The 26,662-nt window shown below is 34.7% G+C and overlaps 1 protein-coding gene across 1 annotated transcript in view; it reads right to left on the minus strand.

The window, feature by feature from the left end:
• COL21A1 (collagen type XXI alpha 1 chain) overlaps positions 1-26,662 on the minus strand; it is a 193,059-nt gene that overhangs the window by 140,974 nt on the left and 25,423 nt on the right. The window contains exon 2 of the mRNA XM_059938999.1: positions 598-723. Within this exon, the coding sequence (XP_059794982.1) occupies positions 598-685 (88 nt within the window). The 5' untranslated portion in view covers positions 686-723. The remainder of the gene's footprint in view (positions 1-597; positions 724-26,662) is intronic.

A 26,662-nucleotide genomic window follows, 5' to 3' on the forward strand; every position in this document is an offset into this window, starting at 1 on the left:
CAAATCATCTGATTTAACTGTTAGAGAAACCATAATTCATTTATAGTTAGGGGGTTTATGTTTATGAGTTTTAAAATATGCATATAAGCACACTTTTAAAAAGAAGTAGGCTGTCTTTTTAAAAGTGTCTTTTTAAAAGTAGGATGGCCTACTTCTCTCATGCAAGCTTTCCTACAGGCAATCAGAATAACAGTCACCACTTACTGAATGTCACCATGCTAAGTCATTTATATGCATTATCTTATTATCTCTATGAGATAAACTCACAGGATGGTCCTGATAGCCATCCTGTGAAGGAGGTACTTTATCTCCATATTATGAAGCTTATATAAATGGCTGAACATGGACTCAATACCAGAGTGTTTATTCCAAAGCCTGGGTCAATAAAATGCACTATTACCATAGAATTTTCTCAAAATGACTTCTGATAGATTTTCCTCCCAGTTAATGTGTAACATAGCAATTCATTTATTTTAGGGAATCACAGCATCAAAGACAATTAAGAATAAGATCCTTAAAGCCATTGCTAGAGCTCCTCTAATTTGATTTCCACAATCAATGTGTTGATAACAAAAAGACAATGCTGATAGTTCTTACTTGATCTTATTTCCCCATCTTCAGCTAATACAGAATTCTGAAGAAGCAGGACCAAAATTATCCAAAGAAATGTAATATGGTGAGCCATGTTTCTGTTTTTGTTCCAATGTTTTGGTTTTAGGATTCCTAAAAAGAAAGAGAAAAAAAAAGAAAGTTAAATATATTAGAAAAATAAGACAAATACCTAACAATCATAAGTTTGAATTGTTAAATTGCAACACCCAGTCAAAGCACAGTTAATTTTTGCTAACCTTAAAATTAACTTATGTGCCCAAAATAGCCACATTTCAAATATATAATACAAGACAACAATGAATGGGAGCTGAGGATGAATGTGACAAGTTTTTAATTCATAATCATCTTGGAAAAGCAAAAACTTTTCTAAAACTTTAAGCTTTGCTCAAAATATTTACTAGAATCCACCTTTTAGCATAGCCTGCAGAGCCCTATCACATTCTTTTTATTATCTCAGTGGTAGCACATACCCTTCTTTTAAATGTGTATTTGCATTTAAGAAACACTCAAAGGGTATCTGGTAAAAAATATCTATAGGATAAAGCTGAATAATAGGATTTAATTTTTTAATGGGCTATATTTATAAACATTAGGATCTATTTTATTTAATTCATCAACACTCAGTTATGAGACTAATATGTTTTCTAAGTTAGTCCAAGGACTTCACTCCTGGTTAGAATGTGGAACATTGCCAAAGACTGTCACTCTCAACAATGAGAACATGTCAGATAAACTATAAAACTATAGGCTTTTAAGACCCAGCAGAAAAGACAGGGTTTAAAGAAACCTAAAAGAGCTAAATTCCAAAAGTTATTAATACTTTATAGGACAGAAAAGATTCAAGGCTGCTTTTGTCCCTACTAGAAAGGGAACCCTGCTCAGGAGGAGGAAGAATTTGCTACAGTACAGAAGCAACCAGTCAAAGCTGGAGTGACATATTAGAATCCCAAGGAGTCCCAGCCACAGAGCAAGGGTGCCCCTAGCCGGCAATTCTTCCCCAGGAGCCTTAACTGGATACACGGAATAGACAGGTAACACAGAGAATATTGAAAGCAGTATAAAACAGTCTAGAGAGATCCTCTCCTTCCCTCTCCCTGTTCAAGTCCCCAGGGAATTCCTCAAATACAAATCCTTGTCTTGCTGAAGGTTAGGGGAGAAGCCACAGAACCGAGAAAAGTCCCTCCAAGGTGCTCCAGTCCTTCACTACAGTGGACAGACATATCTCAAAAAGCAGAAAGGACAAGAGAGAAAAATAGAACTCAAATACAAAAAGCTGGAAACCATACTGACAAGCTGAGAGAAATCTCCCAAGGGTCTCCCAAAATATGAGAAGATACAAAGTTTTATGTCTGATCAGGAGAAAAACACTCAATATAAGCAGATCCAGAGATTATCTAAATGTCAGAAGTATCAAGCAGTGTTTATAAAAAGGCTATGATGAACATGTTAAAGGATCTAATGAATAAGATGGACAACAATTGCAAAAATATGTGAAATTTCAAAAGAGGGATGGAAACTATTAAAAAAAGATACAAGTGAAATGCTTGCAATGAAAATATATATCAAAAAAGAAATCATGCAGTGAGCATGCATAGTCAGAGGGAAAGATCAGTAAACTTGAAGATAAGTCAATAGAAAGTATCCAAAATGAAACCCAAAGTCAGGGGAAGAGGGTTGAGAAATAAAAGGAACAGAGCATCTGAAATCTGTGGGACAGTATCAAATGGTCTTGATTTAGCTTCTCAGATGGAAAGGAGAAAGTGAATGAAGAAATATTTTTAAATATAATGGCCAAGAATTTTTCAAATTGACAACAGCTACCAACAACCAGATCAAACACACCCTAAGCAAAATACAAAGTAAGTCATACTTAGGTACATCATACTCAGTTGAAAGTCAAAATAAAAGAGTAAATTCTTGAAACAAACCACAGAAAAAAAGACACATGACATACGGAGGAACAACAATAAGAATTTTAGATGGAAATTTCATGGTAATAAAATGGGCAATGGATCAGAAAGATATAAAAATCCTAAATATGTAGATATCTAATAATAAAGCTTCAGAATTCCTGAAGAAAAAATGGAAAAAAAAGCTAAACAAAAGAAATAGACAAATTCAAATCATAATGTGAGATTTTAAGCATCCACTTTTCAATGATTTTTGAAGTAGATTAAAAAAATTTAGTAACAGTACAGAGTTTTGAAAAACTTTATCAACCAACTTCACCTAGTTGACATTCATAGAATGCTCCACCTAACAACAGCAGACTATACATTCTTTTGTAATGCATATGAAAGTCATCAAAATAGACCATGTGCTGGAGAAAAAACAAGACTCAAATTCCAAAGAAATGAAATCATGCAAATTATGTTCTTTGACCTAAATGGTATTAATTAGAAAAGGAAGAAAGTCCCAAAATACTTGGAATTAACCAATATACTTCTAAATAATCCATGGTTTTAAAAAATATCAGAGGGGAAATTTTAAAATATTTCAACTGATCAATAATTGTTTAAAAAAATCAAAATTTTATGATACAGCTAAAGCACTACTAAGAGAGAAGGTTTGGCTTTAAAAGCATATACTGGAAAAGAAGAAAAATGAAAAATCAATATCTAAGCTTCCACCTTAAGAAAATAGAGAAAGAACAACAAATTAAAACTAAAGAGTAAAAAGAAAAAGAAGAAAAAAAGAAAGAAAATTATAATCAATGAGATAGAAAATTGAAAAACAATAAAATTAAAGAGTTAATTCTTTGAACAAATAAATATGCTTATAAATCCTAGCAAGAATAATCAAGAAATAAGACAGAAAACATAAATTACCTAAGTCAATATCGAAACAGGAGATGCCACTACAGAGCCTACAGACCTTAAAAGGATAATAAGTAGACAGATGAAATGGACAAAGTCTTAAGATACACTATTTATTAAAACTGGTCTAAACTGAAATTATTAAAGAAATAGAATTTTTAACCAAAAATTTTCCCACAAAGAAAATTCCAGTGCCAGATAGTTTCACCAGTAATTTCTACAAACATTTAAGGAAAAAAATAATAATCAAACATTTTTATGAAATAACATTAAATGAAAATAGAAGAGGGAACTCTTCTCAACTTTTACTATGAGGCCAAAATAAAATGCTATGAAAAATCTACAGCGTAGATCACATTGAGTGGTAAAAGACTGAATGTTTTTTCCCCCAAATCAGTAAAAAGTTAAGGATATATTCTCACATCACTTCTATTCAAAAACGTACAGGAAGTCCTAGCCAGTGCCATATTCAAAATAAGAAATAAAGACTATAAAGGAGGAAATAAAACTGTAATTATTTACAGACAACATGATTATCTACATAGCAATTTGAAATCTACCAAAACACTATTAGAACTAATAAGTGAATTTAGCAAGGTCACAGGACACAAGGTTAATAGTTTTTTTTTTTAAGTGTTTCTATATAATAGCAACAAAATGGTGGGGGGGGGATATAATATATTCAATAGTATCAAAGCATCATAAACTTAGAAATAAAGTGAATGAAAAATGTGAAAGACCTCTACACTAAAATATATAATACATTGTTGAGAGAAATTAAAGAAAGCAAACAAGTGGAGAAATCTATATTCATGGATTAAAAGACTCAGTATTGGTTCCATCTTTATTCTCAAATTTATCTAAGGATTCAACACAATCCCAATCAAAATCCCAGCAGATTTCTAAAAGAAACTGACAAACTCATTCTAAAATTCTTATAAAATACAAATGATTTTGAATTACAAGAACAATCTTCAATGAAGAAGAACAATCTGAATAAAAAACAATCATGATTGAGAAGAACTAAGTGAGAGACTTTATACTATCTGATTTTGACTTACAGTCATCTAGCTACAGGAATCAAGAAAGTGTGTCTTGGTGTAGGGATAAATATACTAAATGGAACACAATAAGAGTTCAGAAATAGACCCACACTTACATGGTCAGTTGATTTGCAATAAAAGTGTCAAGGTAATTGAATAGGAAAGGAAATTCAATAAATGGTGCTGGATCAATGGAATAAACAATAAAATGAACCTTGACCCCATCTCATTCCATATGCAAAAATTAGATGAAGCATATATCTAAGTGTAAAAGCTAAAACTATAAGGCTTCTAGAAGAAAACGTGGGACTATTTTCACAACCTTGGGATTAGGCAAAATTTCTTAGGACACAAAAACCACTATCAATTTTAAAAATAGATACACATTAGATTTCACCAAAATTAAAAGATACCATTAACAAGTCAATATTCAGAATAAAATACTTACAAAAAATGACTCTCATAAAGATAATATATTTTTTAATACTCCTACAAATCAACAATAAAAAAGAAAACAATCCAATTTTTTAAATGAGTAAAAGTCTTCAACAGACTTTTTAAATTATTACTTAAGAAAATACAGAAATGGCCAATAAGCATATTAAATGGTTCTCATCATTAGTCATCAGAGAAGTGTGTGCTAAAACCACAATAAGATATCATTTCACACCTACTAAAATAGTTAAAATTAAAAGACCGACAGTATCAAATGTTTATGAGGCTACGTGGAGAAATTGCAACTCATATATTTTTGGTAAGAGTGAAAAATGATGTAACCCCTTCAGAGAAGTGTTAGGTTCAGTTTCTTACAAAATTAAACTATGACCAGCAACCCTTCTGCTAAGTATATAACCTAGAGAAATGAAAACATGTGCCAACAAAGAGACTTTAGCAGTGTTTATAGTAGTTTTATTCATAATAATTCCAAACTAAAAATAACTCAAATGCTATCCACAGAAAAATATTGGATAAACAAGTTGTGTGGTTATATTCGCATAATGGAAGAGAGCAACAAAAAAATAATAAACTTTCTTTATACCCAACAACATGAATAACTTAAAATACATTCTATTTAATGAAAGGAGCCAAACACAAAAGAATACACAGAGCATGATTTCAGGTATACAGAGTCCCAAGATAGAAAACTAATCTGCAGTGTTAGAAATCAGGAAACATTTGCCTTTGATGGGAGAAGTCAACTGGAATGTGGCACAAATAAACTTACTGGGTGTTAGAAATAGTCTACATTTGCAGTGATGATATTTGTGTGCATAAATTTGTCTAAGGCCATTAGGCTGAAGGCTTAAAAACTATATAAATTGTTGTATATAATTTATAGCTCAGTGAAAAACAGTGAGTCCAAAATCATCACTGCCAGTTTTTAAATTAGGCTGGCCCTCTGGACAAAGGGCTATAAAGGTCAAAAGATGTCAGTGAGAAGCATTTTTGGTGAGTCATCACCAGGATGTACTGTTTTATGGCAACAATGTGTACTAATAAATACTGACTAATTTCCTCCCCAAAAGCCTCAAAATTAAGTTATTCTGCTCCTCTACCAAAAATATCCTCATTATTTCTATGTAGTATCTAATTCCTTCAGAATCCTCGGGCTAAAGTGAATTGTTTACTTGTATTATATTCTAGATTGACAATCATTAAAGTAGACCATATGAAAAGGGCATTAAATAAATACTGCCACCATGTTACCTCACCATTGAAACATAACTCATATATTTCATAAATATATTGTACGGCTATTTAATTGTACATATGCTTATGCACGATGCATATAAACTGAGGCATATCAAGTTTTACCATTTACTTTAATCACCTGGGGAGCTTGTTAAACATATGGATGCCTTAGCCCTACCCATTAGCTTCAGATTGCAGGGCAAGGAAAGGGCCAAACATTTAAAATAAAATAAAGTAAAAAGGCTCCCATAGGCTAATGTCCACCAAAGTTCTAGAAATTCTGGTATAAGGCAATGTAGAAATGATAAGAAAAGAAAAAAAAAAAACTCCTATTCCTCCAGTAGAGAAGTAAGTTAGCAACCCCAAATAGGAAAGCATAACTCAGAGAATCTCTACAATCAAAATTTTCTAAAGATTGGCTACTCAGAGAGTAGTCAGGCAACCTTAGCATCCCCAATTTTCAAATGTTAATATGCATACAAATCTGTTAGAAATTCATTAAAATGCACATTCTGATTCAGTAGGTTTGGTTTACCACCTAAGATCGTTCATTTGAATGAAGGCCTCTAAGGAATATAGGAACATATGCCATCTTTCAACATAGAAAATTCTGTTTTGGAAAAATTTAACTTTTTAATGCTAAATAAAGAGCTCTTTGTGGATAATGAAAAAGGAAACTACTTTTAACAAAATGTAGGAATGTAGGAATTTAAACTGAGCTCACCTGCTAATGTGGAATATATACTAGGCTAACTATCCATCCACCAGGCAATCCAGGTTATAGATTTAACACTGCCCCCAACCCACTATAATTTCATATCTTTCTTATAGTGTTCAGAAAAAAAGGAGATGAAACTGGTGATCTGTAATCTTCCTTTTAACTACAGAGACAATAATCCATATACTACAGCCTCATAGGATTATTGTGATAAGGAAAATTTACAATGTACAGTGTGTGAGACAACACTATGTCATTTAGTCTCGGCAAGTGTTTGAGGAAAATAAGGCTGACTTAGAGAACACTGCTTGCCTCTAAGAAACAGGCTCACAACTTACACGCAGGTTCTCTCACTCCAGAATTCTTTCCACTCTATTCATTCAATGACAAATATTTATCAAGTACCTATTATGTGACAGATACTCTTTTAGGTGCTGGGAATTCAGAAGTGACCCAGATAAGCTAGATAAGGGATCTGCTTTCATGGAGTTTATGTGCCAGATTTTAAATATATGATTGAGTGAGATCATTTCAGATAGTGGTGGGTGCTATAAAGTAATGAAAACAATAATGTAAACTTGGGCCAGGAGCAGAGGAAGAGCTGCTTTCAATTTGGAGTTCAGAGAAAGCATCTGAAAGGATGACCTGTGAGCTGACACTTGAAGAAATGTGAAGGAGCCATCCTTGCCAGGAACTGGGAACCAAACTTTCTTCTGTGGATGGAGCAAGTTTGCTTGTTCTAGGAACAGAAGGAAGGTCAGTGAAGGAGTGAGGGAGGAAGAGGAGGAAGGGCAGGAGCTACACGGAGGTAGCAGGACCCCACGAGGTATGTTACATTTTGAACTGTTTCCCTTAAATGCAAAGTGAATCCATGGAGGGTGTGAAGCATATGTGCACCATGATGAGGTTTTCACATTGAGCAGAGCATCCCACTTTCAAAATCAAAGAGCTCTCTAAAATTTAAGAATTAGTGGATTCTCAGAGAAACGAGATCAATTGATAATTATCCTCTTTTAATTTTCTTCTCTCTTCCATTTCCTAAATTTATCTGTCATATCATATTCCACTGCCACTGTCACTAATATTTTATTAAAATCAAAATAAATACTTGTAAGTCAGTTTCTGAGAACAGTGGGTACAAATGAAAGCAACTTCCTTGTCTCCTTGCAATGAATGCATCTTTCATTGGGTCCACTGGCTGGAAAGGCATGGGAATTCGCATGAGGAGCCACCAGGAATGCATAAAAGCTTTGCAAACGAGGGACTGTCAGGAAAAATGCCATCTCAAAATGTGGTTGCTGAGCTTGGTTGTAAAACCTTCAAATAAATTTGAAGACTAAAAATAGTCCCCTCTTGAGACACTAATACTCATGCTTCTTTATATGCTCTGTCTTTGAACTAAACTGTAAAATAGGAAAAGGTGGGGAAACTGAAATTCTGGTCCTCACATTTTTACACACACACACACATGCACACACACACACACCTATTGTGTTCTATATTTTTAACATTAAGGTGGTAGGAGGAAGCATCAATTGGGACAGGTAGAATTGAGAAAGGCAAAATGCTGGCAAACCAGTGAAAGAATTAAGAATGGGTTCATGTACATATGTATGTATGTAAAGTTTGGTTCGTTTGAGTGATCATTGAAATAACAGAACTAAACGTAATTTTTGGAATTTCATAGGTCAAAATATGCCCCTCAAAATATGTAATTAATCAATGTCACCTTTATTGTGTTAACAGTTCATGGTCAACTAAACAACTGACATTTGTTATCATACTTCTCTAAACAAAAATCTAATATGGTAGCCAGACAGGTAATTATAAATCCCCATTTTATAGACAGGAGGCTAAGGGATTCCAAGAAGCTATTATTTTACATTTTGCAGAGTTTGCTTTCACACTGCAGAGTGGATGACTGCTTTCTTGATCCATTTATAGAGTATATCACATAGCATCCATTAAAGCTGCACAAGAAAAAGTGAATGGCAGTAACTTGGTGGAGTTATTGTAGTTTGGTGGAGAGGTTTAAACTCCCATCTCTTCTTTAGAAGCCATAGCAGCTTCTAAATATTCAAGCAATGAAAGAATATACATGTCTGTGTAATCATTCGAAATGAGACCAGTAAAAAATAGCCAAGGAACATGGAGTACAGTGTACTTTATTTGCCTATGCCAGCAAATCCACTAAAATCAGGCCATTGGATTCTGTTAGTAATTTTATGCTGTGTTTATAAATATAGCTCTTTTTCCTATCCCTAAATTCCTTTTATATTAACATATATTAACCTAATTTTTATTATTTTTTTTTCTTAACTCAGCTCTAATTTTTACAATAAAGTATCAGGAAAGCAAAGACATCATTCAGAAAGGGAAAGCTAATAATATTTTGATCTTGGAACTCAGGTCAAATTGTTCTCCAACTTCCTAATCTTCCAATTCTTCTATGATACACAAAAAAGAATGCTGGATAACAAGTCATGCAATGTGAGTTCCGGTCCTAGCTGTGCCTTGTTTACCTGCTTAGAAAATAAAATGTAAGCATTTACAAAGCTAAATAGCAATACAGGATAATAAATGGAAAATAAATGGATAGATAAAAGAGGAGCTGGGGTGAAAGAAAATGGGTGGAAATAAGCAATTAATGTTCAAGTGATATGAAGAAAATAAGCAACTCTAGCACCCAATTATGATTTCTAAATACCATTTCCCATCAAAAGAAATGAGGCTGTTTAGGGAGAATAGCAGATTCCAGATCCGGGGGACATAAGACATGAGACAGAGAAATCTTGTCATTCTAAAAACAAGGAATGTCTCAAAAGCGACTGGGATTAGATCAAAAGGACCCAAGAGCTAAGTTGAGGGGCTCCCATGAGCTAAAGAGAAAACTGTCTGATCATTAGAAATAATAGTTACTACAATAGACTGATTTACAACAATTTACTAAACCTATAAGTTCATGATGATAAATACAAAAAACAAAAAACAACCATTGGTCACCTTTGGAGGTTGCTAGGGTACAAATAAAGAAAAAGAATCAAGCATTTGTCCTACTTTTCCTACATGGATAATACTTCAGGGTAATAAAACAGTTAATGATAAATGCCAGAAGAATGTAATTAGAATTAGAAAATCATATTTTGCAACCACTAATGAAATATGGATGTAGGCAAGGATCACCAGTGTGCCGATATGACTGGGTGAAAGGTTAGAGAGGAAATCAGGACAGATGCATTACTTGACTACACCTGAACCCACTCACCTTCCTTAGCATCATTAAAGTAGAATAAGACGTATGTTCCTCCAGACATGACCTAATAAGAGCACATGTCTATCTGTGAATAATTTTTGGTCAATAAAAAGTAACACCTGAATCTACTCAATTCTCTGTATCCGCCCAGTTATAAGAAATTCAGGCATCTATTAAATGACACCAAGAGGATGAAATCAGCGAAAGTGAAAACTTGTGCAGTTAATATATCAGTGGCAAGAAAATAAAAGTAAGGGGACTTAAATTAAATGCAGTTGTGGACTCTGTTGGAATCCTGATTTAAACAACAAACTGTACATATTTTTGAGACAGAAAATTGAACATGGACTGGGTATTAGATGATATGCACCATTTTTAAAAATTCATTGGGTGTGATAGTAGCATGGTAGTTTTTTTGCTTTAGCTTCTTAGGTGTTTGAAGAAAAAAAGATATAATAAAAGTATCAATATAAACCACCCAGTGGGGAAAATATTTGTAACAGATATAATCAACACAAAATTGTATCCAGAACACAAATTGTCTATTCTAAATGTTTTCTAAGATGAATAGTAAACCCAATTTGTTTTGTCTTATTCTTACTTTAAATCTTTTTAATGGCCACAGTTTACTAAAAAATATGCCATGAAATTCCTAGGTGAGGCTAATAGCAGCACTGTACTAACAGAGCATGTGTGATAGTAATGTAACCACCAGCCATGGCAGGGAAGAAAGCAATATATTGAAGTATTTACCTCCATTCAAAAAAAAAAAAAACCCTCATCTAGTTTGCAGTGTTTCTACTCTAAACTAATTAACCAAATTGGGGGTAAGGATTGGGAGGGCTGTAGCTTAAATGTATATGTGATATGCATAGTAATTAGTGTAATTATCCTCCCTTTTTTAAAACAAATGTTATTTCAGTGGGTCGTTCTCTGAAAATTCAAATTTATTTTTCTTCATTAAGTTGCCCCCCCCACAGTTACTAGTTTCAAATTAAACTAATTTAAAGCTGCCTAATTAATGAAATACCTCTATACTTTTATCAAAACTCAATGACTGTTTATGCCCACATCAGCAATTCTAAGCATGATGCTATATGAGTAGTTATTTTACTGATTTTTCTAACCAAGTTTGATGAGTTTCAAAGATTGTGAAATGGTCAAGTGAACACTGGAGAAAAGGACGGCACCAATTCAAATTTCCTGGAGAGTTTAAGAGACTTGGTTTAACCTGAATAATTTACTCCTAAATCATTCTTAATTCTAAAAGAATTAGTGCTAAGCATTTCATTAACATTCCTTATTCTCAAACTGTAGTTATGATACATTAGAGGGTTTCCTAGAAATGCTTTATAGTAACTTGGGGCCTCATATAATTGATATGTACTGTGTATTTAGGTTCATTTTTAAAGGTTTAGATCATTATTCTTCTATTTTGAATTATCATGGCTCTATGACTGCTATTGAGAGTTAACCACTGATATATTATTTAATATTAATTGCTAGTCAGAAACAGAGCCCCTTACAAAATAGTAAGATTTCTATAATGAATATGAAGCACTTAAGTGATTTTATACTATAGTTTTGCTACAAATACAATAACTGATCCTACTCTGAGGTATTCTAGGTTTACAAAAGAAATTCTAGTTTTGTTAGACAAATAACATGTTGATAAAGACAGCAGTTAATTAGAATATGATTATAATTACCTCTCTGAACTTACAATTTTTCCCTTTCAAGGAAAACAACTAATCACGGAAAATAAAAATGCGTGACACTTAGCATGGAACCCAAGAGAAGACACAGGGAAAAACTAAAATTTAAAGTCATTGACAAAGAAACAAAATATCACCAAGGAAGAGGCACACACACAAAAAAAATAGGCAAAGGATAAACACAAAGCATCATTGTCATCTAATTTAATACAGTACTTAAAGTTCTTAGTGATCTCTAAGAATATGTTGTATAAAGATGTTATACGCATGGTTTCCATAGTTAGATATTTCTACAGTAGCTTATCGAAGCATGAGAAAACAAAGGATATATACTCAAACATTATTAGAATTATCTTTATCCATTAATGATGTATACCTATCTGCTACAAATCAATGAGTGAAAGCATTATGTGGCTTAAAAATATTAGACTGGGTGTTGGAAGATGATATTTAGCCTGATTCTGCCATCATAAGAATTTAAGCAAGAGAGAAAGAAAAAAATCAGCTGGAACTGCTCCCTGGGACTTGGTTTCTTTTCTATAAAAAGAAAAGGATTGACCAGTCTGAAATTCTATGAATCTGTGATAATCAGCAAAATCAATTTACATGTATTCTTTTGTGTTTTTTATTTATTTATTTGTTTGCTTATTTATTTATTTATATTTTGGCTGCACTGGGTCTTAGTTGCAGCATCCGAGATCTTCGTTGTGGCATGCAAGATCTTTAAGTTGCAGCATGCAGACTCCTTAGTTGCAGCATGCGGTTAAACAAAAGTATAATTATACCATTGCATTGCTGCTTTACAAAAAAACAAATCATAGACATTTAAGAAACAAGTATCAGAGCCAAGATACTATATTCCAGTGCATAAAATACAAATATGCAGTGTTGATTAGATACAGTTTAAAGTTCACCATGTAGTAAATAGTGCTTTCATTTACAATTATTCATGATTACTCTCATCCACCTCATCGTTCCTTGTCTGATCTCCTCCCAACCAGTAACATCTCCAACTTCACTAATGGTTTTCTGTGTAGAAGAATCGTCTCTACAACTAGTACGTGTACTTAATGCAGGGCTGGTATTCAAACCCTGGTCCACCAATCACTAGCTTGGGCATGTTCTCAAACCCTGTTTAGTCAGTTTCTTCATCTGAAACAAGAAACACCCCTTCTAGGACTATTGTAAAGATTACATGAGATAGTAAAACTCTCACTCATGTGAGGTTAAATTGCAAGTCACAAGCACTTTACATTTCACTCTTTACCCTCCCTAGATTCCTAATTACAAACAAGAAAGTATTTTACATATGTCTTTTGTATCCTGCAGAGCCCTCAACAGCACTAAGTTCTCAGAAGGCACTGAAATATTTGTAGCATCATTGACTCAATAAGAATTTATTGAGAATAAACTTGTGTCAGGCTTTGGGGTAGGCATGGGGAGAAAGTAAAAATGAAGAAGAATGTTACAGCTCTTTCACTGGAGATTTGTAAATCAGCTAGATACCACATAAGGATATTAGAAGTATGAAGTAATTCTCACATAACTTGGAACAATTTTAACTAGAGGTTGACCAGAGTATTTAAAAATACAATACAAAAATAACAAAAATGCATATTCATACCTAAATAGGAAAGATTTGAGGTTATAGCCATTGTTTATAACCCTAGATGAAAGTCCCTGAGAGTTAAATTCTAATGAGCAAAAAGTAAATTTTTGTCTAATTGGAAACCTGTTTTCTTTTTCTTGGAGCGGGACTCACAGGAAAAACATTGCAGTGATTCAAGTTCCGTGATAAAGGAGAAAAAACAAAATGGGTTTTCATAGACGGGATGAAATCATGTTTCCATAGAAACCCTGAAATGGTTTGTTACAGCCCAACTTAAGTTGGCAATTTTGGCTAATTTCAACTATAAAAATAAATGTAGCAACTTAAAAAAATTTACCCCATCTTATCATGAATATCATTTTCAAATAATATTTAAATACATAGAAATCACCTCACTGGATTTAAGACATATTTTTAAATGTCTTTAATCATTACCAACTTCACCTGGCAAAGATATCATTTAAATTGGAAACAAATCCAATGAACTAAGTTGTGCCAGAATAAACAGAATCTAGAATATGGTTCTCCTCTGATTCTAATGTTAGAGCAAGAACAAGGACAAAGACTTCCTCTATTACAGACTAGCAGAGTCTGTGGGTTTAACAGCTTTCACTGAATCATGATAACCAAAATAGACTCACAATCCTATCCCAAACAGCAAGGCTACTTTTTTTCATGTAGATTATTTTGTTCAAATTAGAGATCCATTTGATCACGGGCATATTCGGCCACAAATAAGTCACCAAAATGTTTATGTTTTATAGTAATGATTTAAAAAATATTTTTGTCCTATTTTTTACTTTCATTAAAGGCTTTACTTTTTTTTTTTTTTTTTTTTATTTTATTTATGGCTGTGTTGGGTCTTCGTTTCTCTGCAAGGGCTTTCTCCAGTTGCGGCAAGCGGGGGCCACTCTTCATCGTGGTGCGCAGGCCTCTCACCATCGCGGCCTCTCCTGTAGCGGAGCACAGGCTCCAGACGCGCAGGCTCAGCAGTTGTGGCTCACGGGCCCAGCCGCTCCGCGGCATGTGGGATCCTCCCAGACCAGGGCTCGAACCCGTGTCCCCTGCATTGGCAGGCAGATTCCCAACCACTGCGCCACCAGGGAAGCCCCAAAGGCTTTACTCTTATTTAAGGACTTCACTATCATACAAGGATTGGCCCCAGCCTTTGAATTTGCTTCTTATGAATTTCTTTTGCATCACTCTAGCTTTCAGACACAAGTCAGAAGAGCCAAAGCCCAGGCAAATATGTACCCAAACAATCAACTCTGAATGTACACACTGCTATATATAAAATAGGTAACCAACAAGGACCTACTGTATAACACAGCGAACTCTGCTCAATACTCTGTAATAACCTAAATGGGAAAAGAATTTGAAAAAGAATAGATGCATGTATATGTATAACTGAACCACTTTGCTGCACATCTGAAATGAACACAACATTGCTAATCAACTATAAAAAATAAAGAAAGAAAAGAAAGAAAGAAAGAAAGAACAAGAAAGAAAGAAAGAAAGAGAAAGGGAAAGGAACCTGTCCAGTCACACAACCTAGCTCAGCTCTTCACTGCATCCAGTAACCAGCTCACAATCATACGTAACTAAAGTTGAGCCTTCTAGGTTTTATCCACCCAACAATTTCAAAGCTGGGAAACTAACAATTAATTCTCAAAGGATCACTCTTCCCTTGACTGTCTTGCGTGCATGCTCCTTTCTCTCCTTCCCTTCATGGCCAAATGTCATGAGCAAGGTCTTCATCTGTTTTTCCTCCATTTCCCGACCTCCTGCTAAAGCTTCACCCACTACAATCCAATGTCTGACTCCAGTGTGCTACTGCTACACTGCTCCTGTCAAGGGCACCAGTGATTTCCTAATTGCCAAAGTAAATCAACTCTCTCTGGCCATCTTTCTTAACCTCTCTGTGTTAGGCTCATACAGGTGTTTTTTGGTTTTTTTTTTTTAACTTTCTCCCTAAGTCTTCCTGACATCATTCACCCTAGGAGTGACTTATTTCCAGACTCCTCTGAAAGTCCCTCCTACTATCCACTGTGTGTTTAGGTTCCTGGAGTTTAGCCAGAGTCTCTACATTTCTTATTCTGCAGACTGTCACTGGAGAAATGTATCCTCCCCTACAGCTCTAACATCCACTTTGATACCACTGGATCACAAATGTTTATCTCCAGAGCACACTTCACTCTTTCATTCAAGAGTCCATTTTTAAATAATTATATCCAAAAGTCTAGTGAACATCAACTTTTATACAGCGACATGCATCTCAGTTTCAAAGTTTCAACAAATCTTGATGTGAGCTTAAAATCTATTCCTGAAAAATGGCTATTGTCTTTCTACTCTCTATTCAAGTAATGACTCCACTATTTACCCAGCTATCCTAAATCAGAACCACGAATATCTTCCCAAAGCTATTTTCTGTCCATCCTCTCTCACAACAAACAAAAAAAACCTCAAGACTCTATCCTCTACATCCACTGTCACTGTTGTAGGCTTGGGGTTTATCATTTCATATCCACCACACTACTGAAATAGATGCAGAAGAAACATTTGGGAATTTCAATACATTCATTATATTGAAATATACAATACCCATTCCTTATTTTAAAATAAAAAGACAAGATTTTTTAATATGACAAAGCCAAAAACCATTAGGAACCATAATAATTAATGGTAAAATGTTAGAAGAATTCTCTTTGAATAAAGTCAGAAGTAATACAAGGAGGCCTGCAATCATCTCTGTTTAGCACTTAGACATTCTATCTAAGAAAATAAGATAAAAATAAGGTGTAAGGTTTGAGAAAGAAATAAAATTATCAACATTATTAAGGGAAATTACCTAAATTAAAAAATCTCATAAAAATAATTTAAAATAAGAACAGAGTTCAGCAAAGTTGTTGCATACAAAACTGAGCTTTTTAAAATCAAATACCATCCCTTATTCTAGCAGCAAGAAATTCAAAAATGTATTTTTGAAGACTTTATTCACAGTAGCAGTAAAAATAATGGCACATCTAGGTGAACACAACAAAATTATAATTGAAGGACAAAATGTTCTAAATATATGGAAAAATAAGTGCATTCATATGGCAAGACTTAATATAAAGGTGACAGATCTTCCCTCAAATTAATCTATAAGTTCAATGCAATTCTCAAGATTGTAATAGGGAAGAACGAATCTGACTCCACATTAGATCTGTTCTGTTGCTTGTGCTTAGTCATGCTAGCTCTGCACCTTTTGTAAAAGAATGTTGCCAATAGCCTGAAACATACAAGATAGCCTATTCTCAGGGCTCTGACCTTTAAGGGTCCATTCATACAGAGATAAAAAGTTGCAGAACAGAGAATAATATTTGTCTCGTTGGAGGTTTGCAGGAACATTGGGACCTGATTTACATGGACAGCTGCAAGAACAAAGGATTCCTACACCAGGAAGTTTGCAACAAACAACCACACCCCTCACTCACCTTGCCTTTAAAAATGCTTTGTTGAAACTCTTTGAGGAGTTTGGGGTTTTGGGGGCATGATCCACCTGTCTCCTTGCATGGCCCTACAGTAAACCTTTCTCTGCTCCAAACTCAGACGTTTTGGCCTCACTGTGCACTGGGCACATGAACTTGCATTTGGTAACATGAGTTCCTAGAGGGCAAGGTTTAAAACCACTAATTCCCTAAACCACACTATGCTTTACATGTTAGAGGCCATCAGTTAATATTTTGATGGCTCATCCACCACTGGTATTGAGTTTTATTTGTTTTCAAAATGGTGATAGATCTATGCTAATCCATCTGCACCTTCTGAGATGATTTCTTTTGGGGTCACACATCCATGGAACGATTGGCTAGGACAGAGTGTACAGAATGCAGTTGTGGAGGGCTACAAAGTCAACTGGCACATGGGACATTTTCCCACACCAGTGGCCATGTTCCAACCAACCAACCTAGCCAGCCCAGATACCATCCAACTCCACAAAGAAGATCAACATTATTATTTTTGGATAAGAATTTATTTTTATAAAATTTATATTTTAGCTTTGAAATTGTAAACCAACTAGAGCCAAAAGGTAATAAACAAAATATAAAAACAGCAAAAAGATATCCATTCCCTATTCACATACACATAAACTTCCTTTTTGGCCCAGGATGACTTAAAACCCAATCCACACTAGGATGACTCAAAGAAATGCTGAGAATCCCATTCTCTCTCCTTCTACTCTGTGCTCTGTTATCCCAATAATTCCCATTGGAATACTCACAGAGCCTCTTGACTACAGTCAACCTCACACAGATGTGAGGGTGGACAGTTGGACGTAGCCAGTGCTGGGTCAGCATTATCACTGCCTCTGACTATAGGAAGATTCCAGTTCAAGTCCCATCCCTAACCACCTGCAGAGTCTTGAAGCTATGTTTTCTTGACATTGTCAAAACTTCTTAACACATGAGAGCTAAGCTGCATTCTTCCACATCTGTTTGCATTTGTAAACAAAAAATCTTTTAAAGTATGAGATCATTTGCCTCAACATTCTTCATATTTTTATTTTTTATTTTTAAAAATTTTATTGAAGTATAGTTGATTTACAATGTTGTGTTAATTTCTGCTGTACAGCAAAGTGATTCAGTTATACATACATATATTCTTTTTCATATTCTTTTCCATTATGGTTTATCACAGGATATTGAATATAGTTCCCTGTGCTATAAGGTAGGACCTTGTTGTTTATTCATCCTATATATAATAGTTTGCATCTGCTAATCCCAAACTCCCAATCCATCCCTCCCCTACTCCCCCTCCCCTTGGAAACCACAAGTCTGTTCTCTGTTTCTGTGAGTCTGTTTCTGTTTCATATTATTTTTAAAATTGTAAGATAATTACAGTCATTTCTTTCCGAAAATTAAGAACATGAGAAAATAAATTTGTGTATTTAGAAGAAGAGCCCTAATTACATATTCCAAAGCAACTTACAAGTATTTCCTATATTAATCAAACATATATTCAGTGGTACACATATTCTTCAAATGTGTGAGTTCTTATAAAAATATGGCCAGTCCGTTTTTTAAGGTGTAGAGTTTGAGTGCCAATTATAAAATATATTAAGTTACAAAATAAGAAGAACTAGTGTTGGAGAATAGTCTCAAAAGTGATCGAAGTATGATGTTAGCTTTTTAATTAAAATGAGATTTCTATGAATGGACACTATATAAGTTTCACTGAATGGTGTCTTCTATCTGGACTCCATTTGGTGGGGTCCCACGGCTGGGTCATCTGAAGACAAATTACTAGTGAAGTCCAGACTTTATCTCAGTTAACTTAATCACAAGGTTAGAATAGAAATCCAGTCCAACTGTGGGCACCACAGCAGTGAAAACCAAGGATTGACTTTTCTCAGACACTCAGAAGAGTATGCATTAAATACATTGAATGAACAAGAAATTCCCTAGGAAGGGAAAAATAAAGGGAATGGCCCTTAAGAAAAATTAACCAAAGGACTGAAAGGTACTAGAAAGTCCCTCATACCCAATTTCATTGATTTAAGAAGTTGGAACTCAATGAGGTTAAATATTCTAACTAATATTAAATGCAGTGACAGAGCCAACATCAGAAACTGTGTTCCCAAATAGGGTTCTCCCCCATCTACCATACTGCCCCCTTTAACTGGGAAAAGGTTCAATGTTCTTGTTCTAGAAGCAACCTGTAGGAGTCAGACTATGGTTTATACACCTGTAGTATCTCTAGATACCTCAAGAAAACTCCACCCATTCCTTAAGACTGAGCAGAAACATCACACTCTAGCCCAGGCTCTGCCAAGCATCAGATCCCTGATCCTCCTGGTCACAGGGCCCCTCTAAGAGCCAGAGGCCACAGGTGCATCCAGAGATAGGAGGCAATCCTAGTCCATGAGGACCAAAGGTGATAATCTTAGTTTCTCATATGGTGACATGCTATACAAAGTATTAAATATTCTGTATCCCCAAATGATAAGATACCCAGTCCTTGATCTGTACTATAAAACTATCTGAATACAATTTAGTACCTTTTTCTTTAAAGAAGAATGCATTAAAAATATTTATAGAACACTAGCTTGGTACAAAATATTAGAAAGGTATCCAAACTTTTCTAAGGTACCATGCTTTCAAAGTACAGAGAAAACATACTTGATGAATATTCAGTAGTTTTATACGTCTAACTGTTCTCTAATATTATTTCCAAGCATAAAAGTAAGAAAAAAAAAAAAAAAAAAAGCAGTTTCTTTGTAAAAAAAAGAAACTATAAGTAAAACATCAGAATAACTTCATGAAAGTTGTTCACCGTATCATTATTTTGTTCTTAGTACCTTTCCCAACACCTCTTAAAATCAAAAGCTTTTCCTTAAATTAACTGTGCATTAAAATCACCATATGGGTTGTCATTGCTATAGATCTACAAGGTAACATCTCCCTCTTAGATGGAAATAGAATGCATCCCTCATCCATTTCAATCACAGAGAAAACACTGGATATATATAGTACTCTGTAGCTCCTATCACATATCACCATTTTAAAATCATTGTTTTGGGCTTCCCTGGTGGCACAGTGGTTAAGAATCCGCCTGCCAGGGCGGGGGACACGGGTTCGAGCCTTGGTCCAGGAAGCCTGCTGTGCACCACAACTACTGAGCCTGCGCTTTAGAGCCCGCAAGCCACAACTACTGAGCCCATGAGCCTAGAGCTCATGCTCCACAACAAGAGAAACCACCACAATGAGAAGCCCGCACACAGCAACGAGGAGTAGCCCCCGCTCGCCGCAACTAAAAAAAGCCCGCGCGCAGCAACGGAGACCCAGCGCAGCCAAGGATATTAATTAATTAATTAATTTTTAAAATAAATAAATAAAATAATTGTTTTTCCTTGTATGAAGTGAGGGGTGTTACATAGCTTCTTGAAATGTCTTTTAATTCTTGGAGTATTATGTCTCCTTTCTTTATGTTGCATATAGTATAAAATATTGAACACATCTGTATGGGGCTTTTGAACTGGTATTTACTATTTCATACTTGTTTTTAAATCTTGGAATTGTATTATTTTCAGAAGTAACACTAAAGGGATTCTCCTTCTTGTGCTGTCTTTATCTCAGGCATAAGTTTAGTATTTCTATCTGTCCACATAAAGTGGGAAGAAAAAAATTAAATTGGTTTAGGTTTAAGTATGTATTTAAGTACTCCAAGTGACTGACTAAAATCAGTGATTAGGTTAATGGCAGGGTCATCAAACTGACACTTTACTCTTGGAGAAAAACCATTCTAGAGGAAGGAGGTTGTCCCCATTATAATTTTGCTTTGAAAAGTCAACTTACATGGGCAGAGTTTGCAAGCCAAAGTGGTGAAAGCTGTTACAAACTTAAATCATTTAAGATAAAGAAATCTGATTTGGTTTACAAAAATGTAATTAGCAAAAATTTCAATGCAATATCTATTGCTTTATTGAAGCATATCTATCCTTTGTTATATCATCAGGATAAATTCCATTTCATTACACAATTATGATACACAGTTATGGTTTGTCGAGCAGCTGACCTTTATTCCAATGAATATTTTGCTGATCTATCCACTGAATGGCACTTTATTATTTTTTTCTTGAGAAAACATTTATCGAGTACCTGATTTATTTAATACCTGATATTTATTGAAAGCCTGATAAGCACTAAGGTATTATGAAGATGTAGTAATCACATTTTAATCAAAGCACTTAACTGTGTAGAGGAAGTTATTATGAATACATCCTGTTTCTCCGATGAAATTAAGAGCTTTTAAGGTATGGGCTGATATGTATCATTTTTTTTTTATTTTTAATAATACTACATAATACATAGTAAAGACTTAATGTGTTTACTGTTAAAATATTTGTTAATTTGTTCATTCAACAAACATTTATTGCCTGTCTGACTAATGATATAACACATGTACAGTGCATTACATGGCACCTGGCACACAGGGGAGTTCAATAAATGTCATGTTAGATGGTAAGATAAATAGCCAGCCATGACTTGTATCAGTACTAGGCAAGGGGCACACAATAGGTGTACAAAGAAATGTGATGATGTAGAAACACAGAAAACAGTCTGGGGGAATCCAAGCAAATAACTAACACTAGTTAGCAGAGGGAACTCAGAGAACATGTGTGCAAGAAATGAGAGTCATCATCTCAGTATCAAAATACAAAGCAAGTTTAATATCACTGAGTAATGCTGTAATAGGGAAGAACAAGTCTGACTCCATATTAGATCTGTTCTGCTGCTTGTGCTTAGTCATGCTGGCTCTGCACCTTTTGTAAAAGAATGTTACCAATAGTCTGAAATATACAGGATAGCCTATTCTCAGGGCTCTGACTTTTAAGGGTCCATTCATATAAAGGTAAAAAGTTGCAGAAGAGAGAATAACTTTTGTCTCGTTGGAGGTTTGCAGGAACATTGTGACCTGACCTACATGGACAGCTGCAAGAACAAAGGATTCCTACACCAGGAAGGTTGCAACAACCAACCAGGCCTCTCCCTTACCTGGCCTTTAAAAGTGCTTTGCTGAAACCCTTCAGGGAGTTTGGGGCTTTGGGCAGCACGATCCACCTGTCTCCTTGCATGGCCCTGCAGTAAACCTTTCTCTGCTCCAAACTCCGACATTTCAATATTGTTAGGCCTCCCTGTGTGTCGGGAACACAAACTTGCTTTCGGTAACAATATCAGTGCTGTCTATGCTTACTCAACCTTACCTAAAATTTCTTAAAGACTCAAGGAAAACCATCAATCATTTTATGTTTTAGCTAGTAATAGTCTTGTATAACTAAGAAAAATGGAACATTTTATAGAGTCAGAAGGAACACAAGATGTTGTCCACACTCTGCTTGAACTTATTCAATAACAGGAAACTTGCTGCCTCCTAAACATCAATCTTTAGACAGTTCTAATTGCTACGAGGTTCTTCCTGATAGTTCCTGAATAATAGCTAACTTCACTGAGATCCTATAAGAACCAGGCAATGGACTAAGCAACTATATACATTACTTCACTTAATCCTACAAGCCCTTGAAGTAGCAACTATACTATTGGTTCTATTTACAATAGCACAGCATGTCTCAGAGAGATTTTTAAAAACCTAGTCACACAAAGGGAGAACTAAAAGTTTGAGCAAAGTCCCTCTGAGGCCATATGGCCCCTGCTTTCTACCACACCCATCAATGCTGCATTTGAGGCAAAAGTCTGCCTCTTGTTAATTGATATGCTGTGGTTCCTCTTTATGCAGTAAATGCACTACTATTTATTTAGTCCAGGGTTTCTCAACTATTGACATTTGGGACCAGATGAGTCTTTAACATGGGGTCTGTCCTATGCATTTAAGATGTTTGCAGCATCCCTGGACTACTACCCACTGGATGCCAGTAGTACCCCCTCCCAAATGTGACAACTACAGGTGTTCCCAGACAGGGCTAGGGGACAAAATCAACCCCACTGAAAATCATCAATTTAGTCAATACAGGCTTGCCTCAAGGATTGGCACTTAGAAGACCTTGATGATTGAAACTGCATTTGAACTTTGTAAGTCTTAGATTTCATACTAGGAGTCAACCACCATGTTTATAATCCTTTGCCCAAAGAATAAAGCAATAAGGTAAAAACAACACTTTGTTTAAGACATTAAAAAGAATCTGTTGGTTAGCCTTTCTGTTGCAGACTTGGCATAAGCTCTATTCTTTTACTATCAGGGTTTCTAGGGTTTTGCTTGTATTTCAGAATCAAATGTTCTTAAAACAGTAGATACGATATTTCAAAAAATAATAATAATTTAAAAGGAAATAAAGAAACCTACCACACACAGTTCCATCACTTGTATTTGCTTTTCATTTTTTGACCATGAACAAGAGAGTCCTTTTAAAATTGAAAGTATTTTCCTTCTATTTTATTCTGGTTTCACAGACAACTAATTGTAAAGCATTATAATAATGTTGCCTGTAAGAATTTTTTTTATTCTTCACTCACATGATAATGGTGGTTATATTTTTCATGTTTCTCAATCCATACATCTGCAAAGCTCTAAGATATCATGCCTAGAATAAAATTGTTATATTATCTGAGTCTCTAGTATATTTAAAGAGTATAATACAAAAGAGGTACTGCTTCTCTATGGAGTAAAGTTTAAGGCATGTAATCCATCTCTGTGATGAAATGCAGATTTCTCCTTGGAAGACGTATTATTCATTTAAATCAGTTGGGTAGGATAGTACTAAACAAAAATTCATCTGATTACATTTAAGGTTCAGAAAAAATCGTGTACAAAAAGATTCTCTGGCTTTGAGCCTAGAGGATTTTTGTGTGATTGTCAATTGGATATATTTTCATTAAGTTTAAGCCCATATTTTTTTTTCAAAAAAACGGACTCTGAGAGGTTTTAGAGGAATTTCAAAGTGGATCACACAGATTAGAGCTCCCAGATTTCAAAAAACTAAGCTTACTTGATGACTTTAGCAATGGTAGGTGAGTGAACTACAGTAATTCTATGTCCTTTCCTTTTTCCATCCTTTGCAATTTTGTTCTAATACCAAAGAGATCCCACGTGAGTGGCTCATATTTTTATTATTTATTTATTTATTTATTTATTACTTTTTTATTTTTTATAATTTATTTTTGAGAGCTTTTTTTTGTTTTGTTTTTTTGCCACACTGCATGGCACGTGGAACTTCCCCAACCAGGGATCGAACCCGTGCCCCCCTGCAGTGGAAGTGCAGAGTCTTAACCACTGGACCACCAGGGAAGTCCTTTATTTTTTATTAAATGCTGAGAAGGTACATATTGAGGAGAGACATATCCTTGGTCTATTCAGAATAAAAAACTGTTGCAATCCCTAGCTAAGCTATGGTGCAGCCAGTCATCTCTGGCATAAACAGTAGTCCTACCAATATTACTTTCCATGATAATCAATCCATGTATTAGTTGTGTTCATTTGAAGAAGGGCTGATGGTGACAGTAACATTGTGGAAGGGAGGACAGTAACATGTTTTCTTCTATACTCTTTGCTTCTTTAATTATCATCTTGATTTTATCTTTCCCTTTCCACTGAAGTGTATAAGTGTCCTCCATGAAGGCAATATGAATGAAAAGGCCTGTAATTTCTTATTTCATATTTTTATTCATGCTTTATTTGGACGTGATAGGCAGTAGTCTTTATTCTATAACATGCTTTGCAGAAACACTGGTTTATTTGCTTTTCCAAGAAACTAAATCATTAAATTTTAACATAAAATTATATGAAATTCTTCTAGGAATTTAGGTACTAGGTTTATGTCATTTTCTGTATATGTTGGCAAACAAAGTGCATTAAAATTTTCTGGAGGCCACCAGTAAATGCTTTCTGGTACAGTTATTACATTGGTTTTCACAGGCAAAGGAATAATTCTAATTTCAAAAACTCTATAACATTTTTAATCAGTGTAAAACTATAGTTGCATAATGTATTCATGGTAAACTACCTTTAAATCAAAGATACTCGGGAATATGATATCATTAGCTAATTCCAGAGTAACAAAATGCACCATGGTTCTTCTGGACAATCATCAAAAACATTTCCACCTGATCAGAACTAAATTAATTGATATATATTAAAATTTTGAATTTTAATTTTCAACTGTAAAGCACTGAAAGACAATTCTGCATGGTGTTTCTGTGCCTCTTGAATCAGCTTTTGTTCAGACTATTTCCAAGGATGCTGGGAATATCCCAAATAGCCTTGGGTGATAGATAGTATCTCCCTCCTGAGATGTGGGATTTGTTTCCTGACTGGTTTAGTAAAGATGATTTCTTCCTCCAGTACAAATGTTAGGCAAGTTTTATAGCATCCTTTTTATTAAAAGTATTTCTTAAGTTCAGAGTTCCTCAGCTGTGGCATAAACCACTGTGTAAGCAGCATCTACCTGGGTCCCTCCACATGGCTCTCATGGGACTCAGGGGACCAAGAGGAACCAATGCAAATATGAAGCTCATACTGTCTGTTGTGTTGTAAATAATAAAGTCCTTTATCTCTGACCCAAGAGTCTCCAGTCTGCCAATCTGAAACTATGGCAGACTAACTTCTTAGATTGCATGTAGGGTAAAATCTCAGACTCTTCACAATTTTTGATGTAAGCAGAGTAGACACACAATAATTATTGGTTGAAGAGGCCAAATTACTGTGTCTAACTGAACTCCATTATTTATTATGTAGATTTACAATTTTCTTTAGCAAAGTTATACATTACAGTCTATACTTTTAGGCACAATTAAAACAAAATATACTGATTATTTTAATATTTTTCATTTTGATATCTACACACTTTATTTCAATAAGTGACTGGTACTTAACAAGTCTCAATCTCTTTGGAACATGGTAGACATAAACAAAAAAATCATATTTAATACTCAAAAAAAGGATTGTGTTTCTAAAAATCAGCAGATTTGACCGAATCAAAGCATAAAAACAGTTGACACTATGGGCTGTTGTTTTCCTAACACTGCTCTATTTTACCAAGTCCTTTACTGGAAAAAACACATCAGGATGAGCCATTTGATGAAAATAATGACATATTATTGATAGATTTCATTTGTACAACTATGCTGAAATGTTATAGTTAGACAGTATCCCATTCTATGTAACTCCAGTATTTAAATAAATGTATTTAACAAAAAATAGTGCTTTAAACATCACGGCTAGTGAACCAAATCACGCCAACCACTTTTCCTAACTCTCTCGGAACTGACAATGATGGAGGATAGCAGGCTCTTGAGTAAGACACCATGCAACGTAAATTATAGCATAACACAACTACTGAAGCCAATAAACAGAGAAAAAAAGACAAAATCCTGACCCTCCAGGATTTTTTTTCCTCAAAACTCCAAAAATGATCATTCTAACCACTAAATTCGTTTAAACACCACTGACTCCTTCGAAGCCACAATTTAAATTTTCTCCCCAGAAAACCCTTAAAAGATTCCATTTTCCTTTAACGTTATGCAAGTTACAATAAGGCTGCTATTCAAGCAAACATCTTCCTCTGTACTAAATGACCATTTCTTTAAATCATTTTGAAACCCTGAGCTGACGAGAAACTATCTCATCACTGGGTCAACTGATCACTATTGGTTCAGAACACCTGCCGTTGAGTGAGACAATGACTCAAAGTTTCTGAAACCCTTTACAGAGC

This window comes from Balaenoptera ricei, chromosome 11 (genome assembly GCF_028023285.1).
Source record: "Balaenoptera ricei isolate mBalRic1 chromosome 11, mBalRic1.hap2, whole genome shotgun sequence".
Taxonomy (NCBI): Eukaryota; Metazoa; Chordata; class Mammalia; order Artiodactyla; family Balaenopteridae; genus Balaenoptera; species Balaenoptera ricei.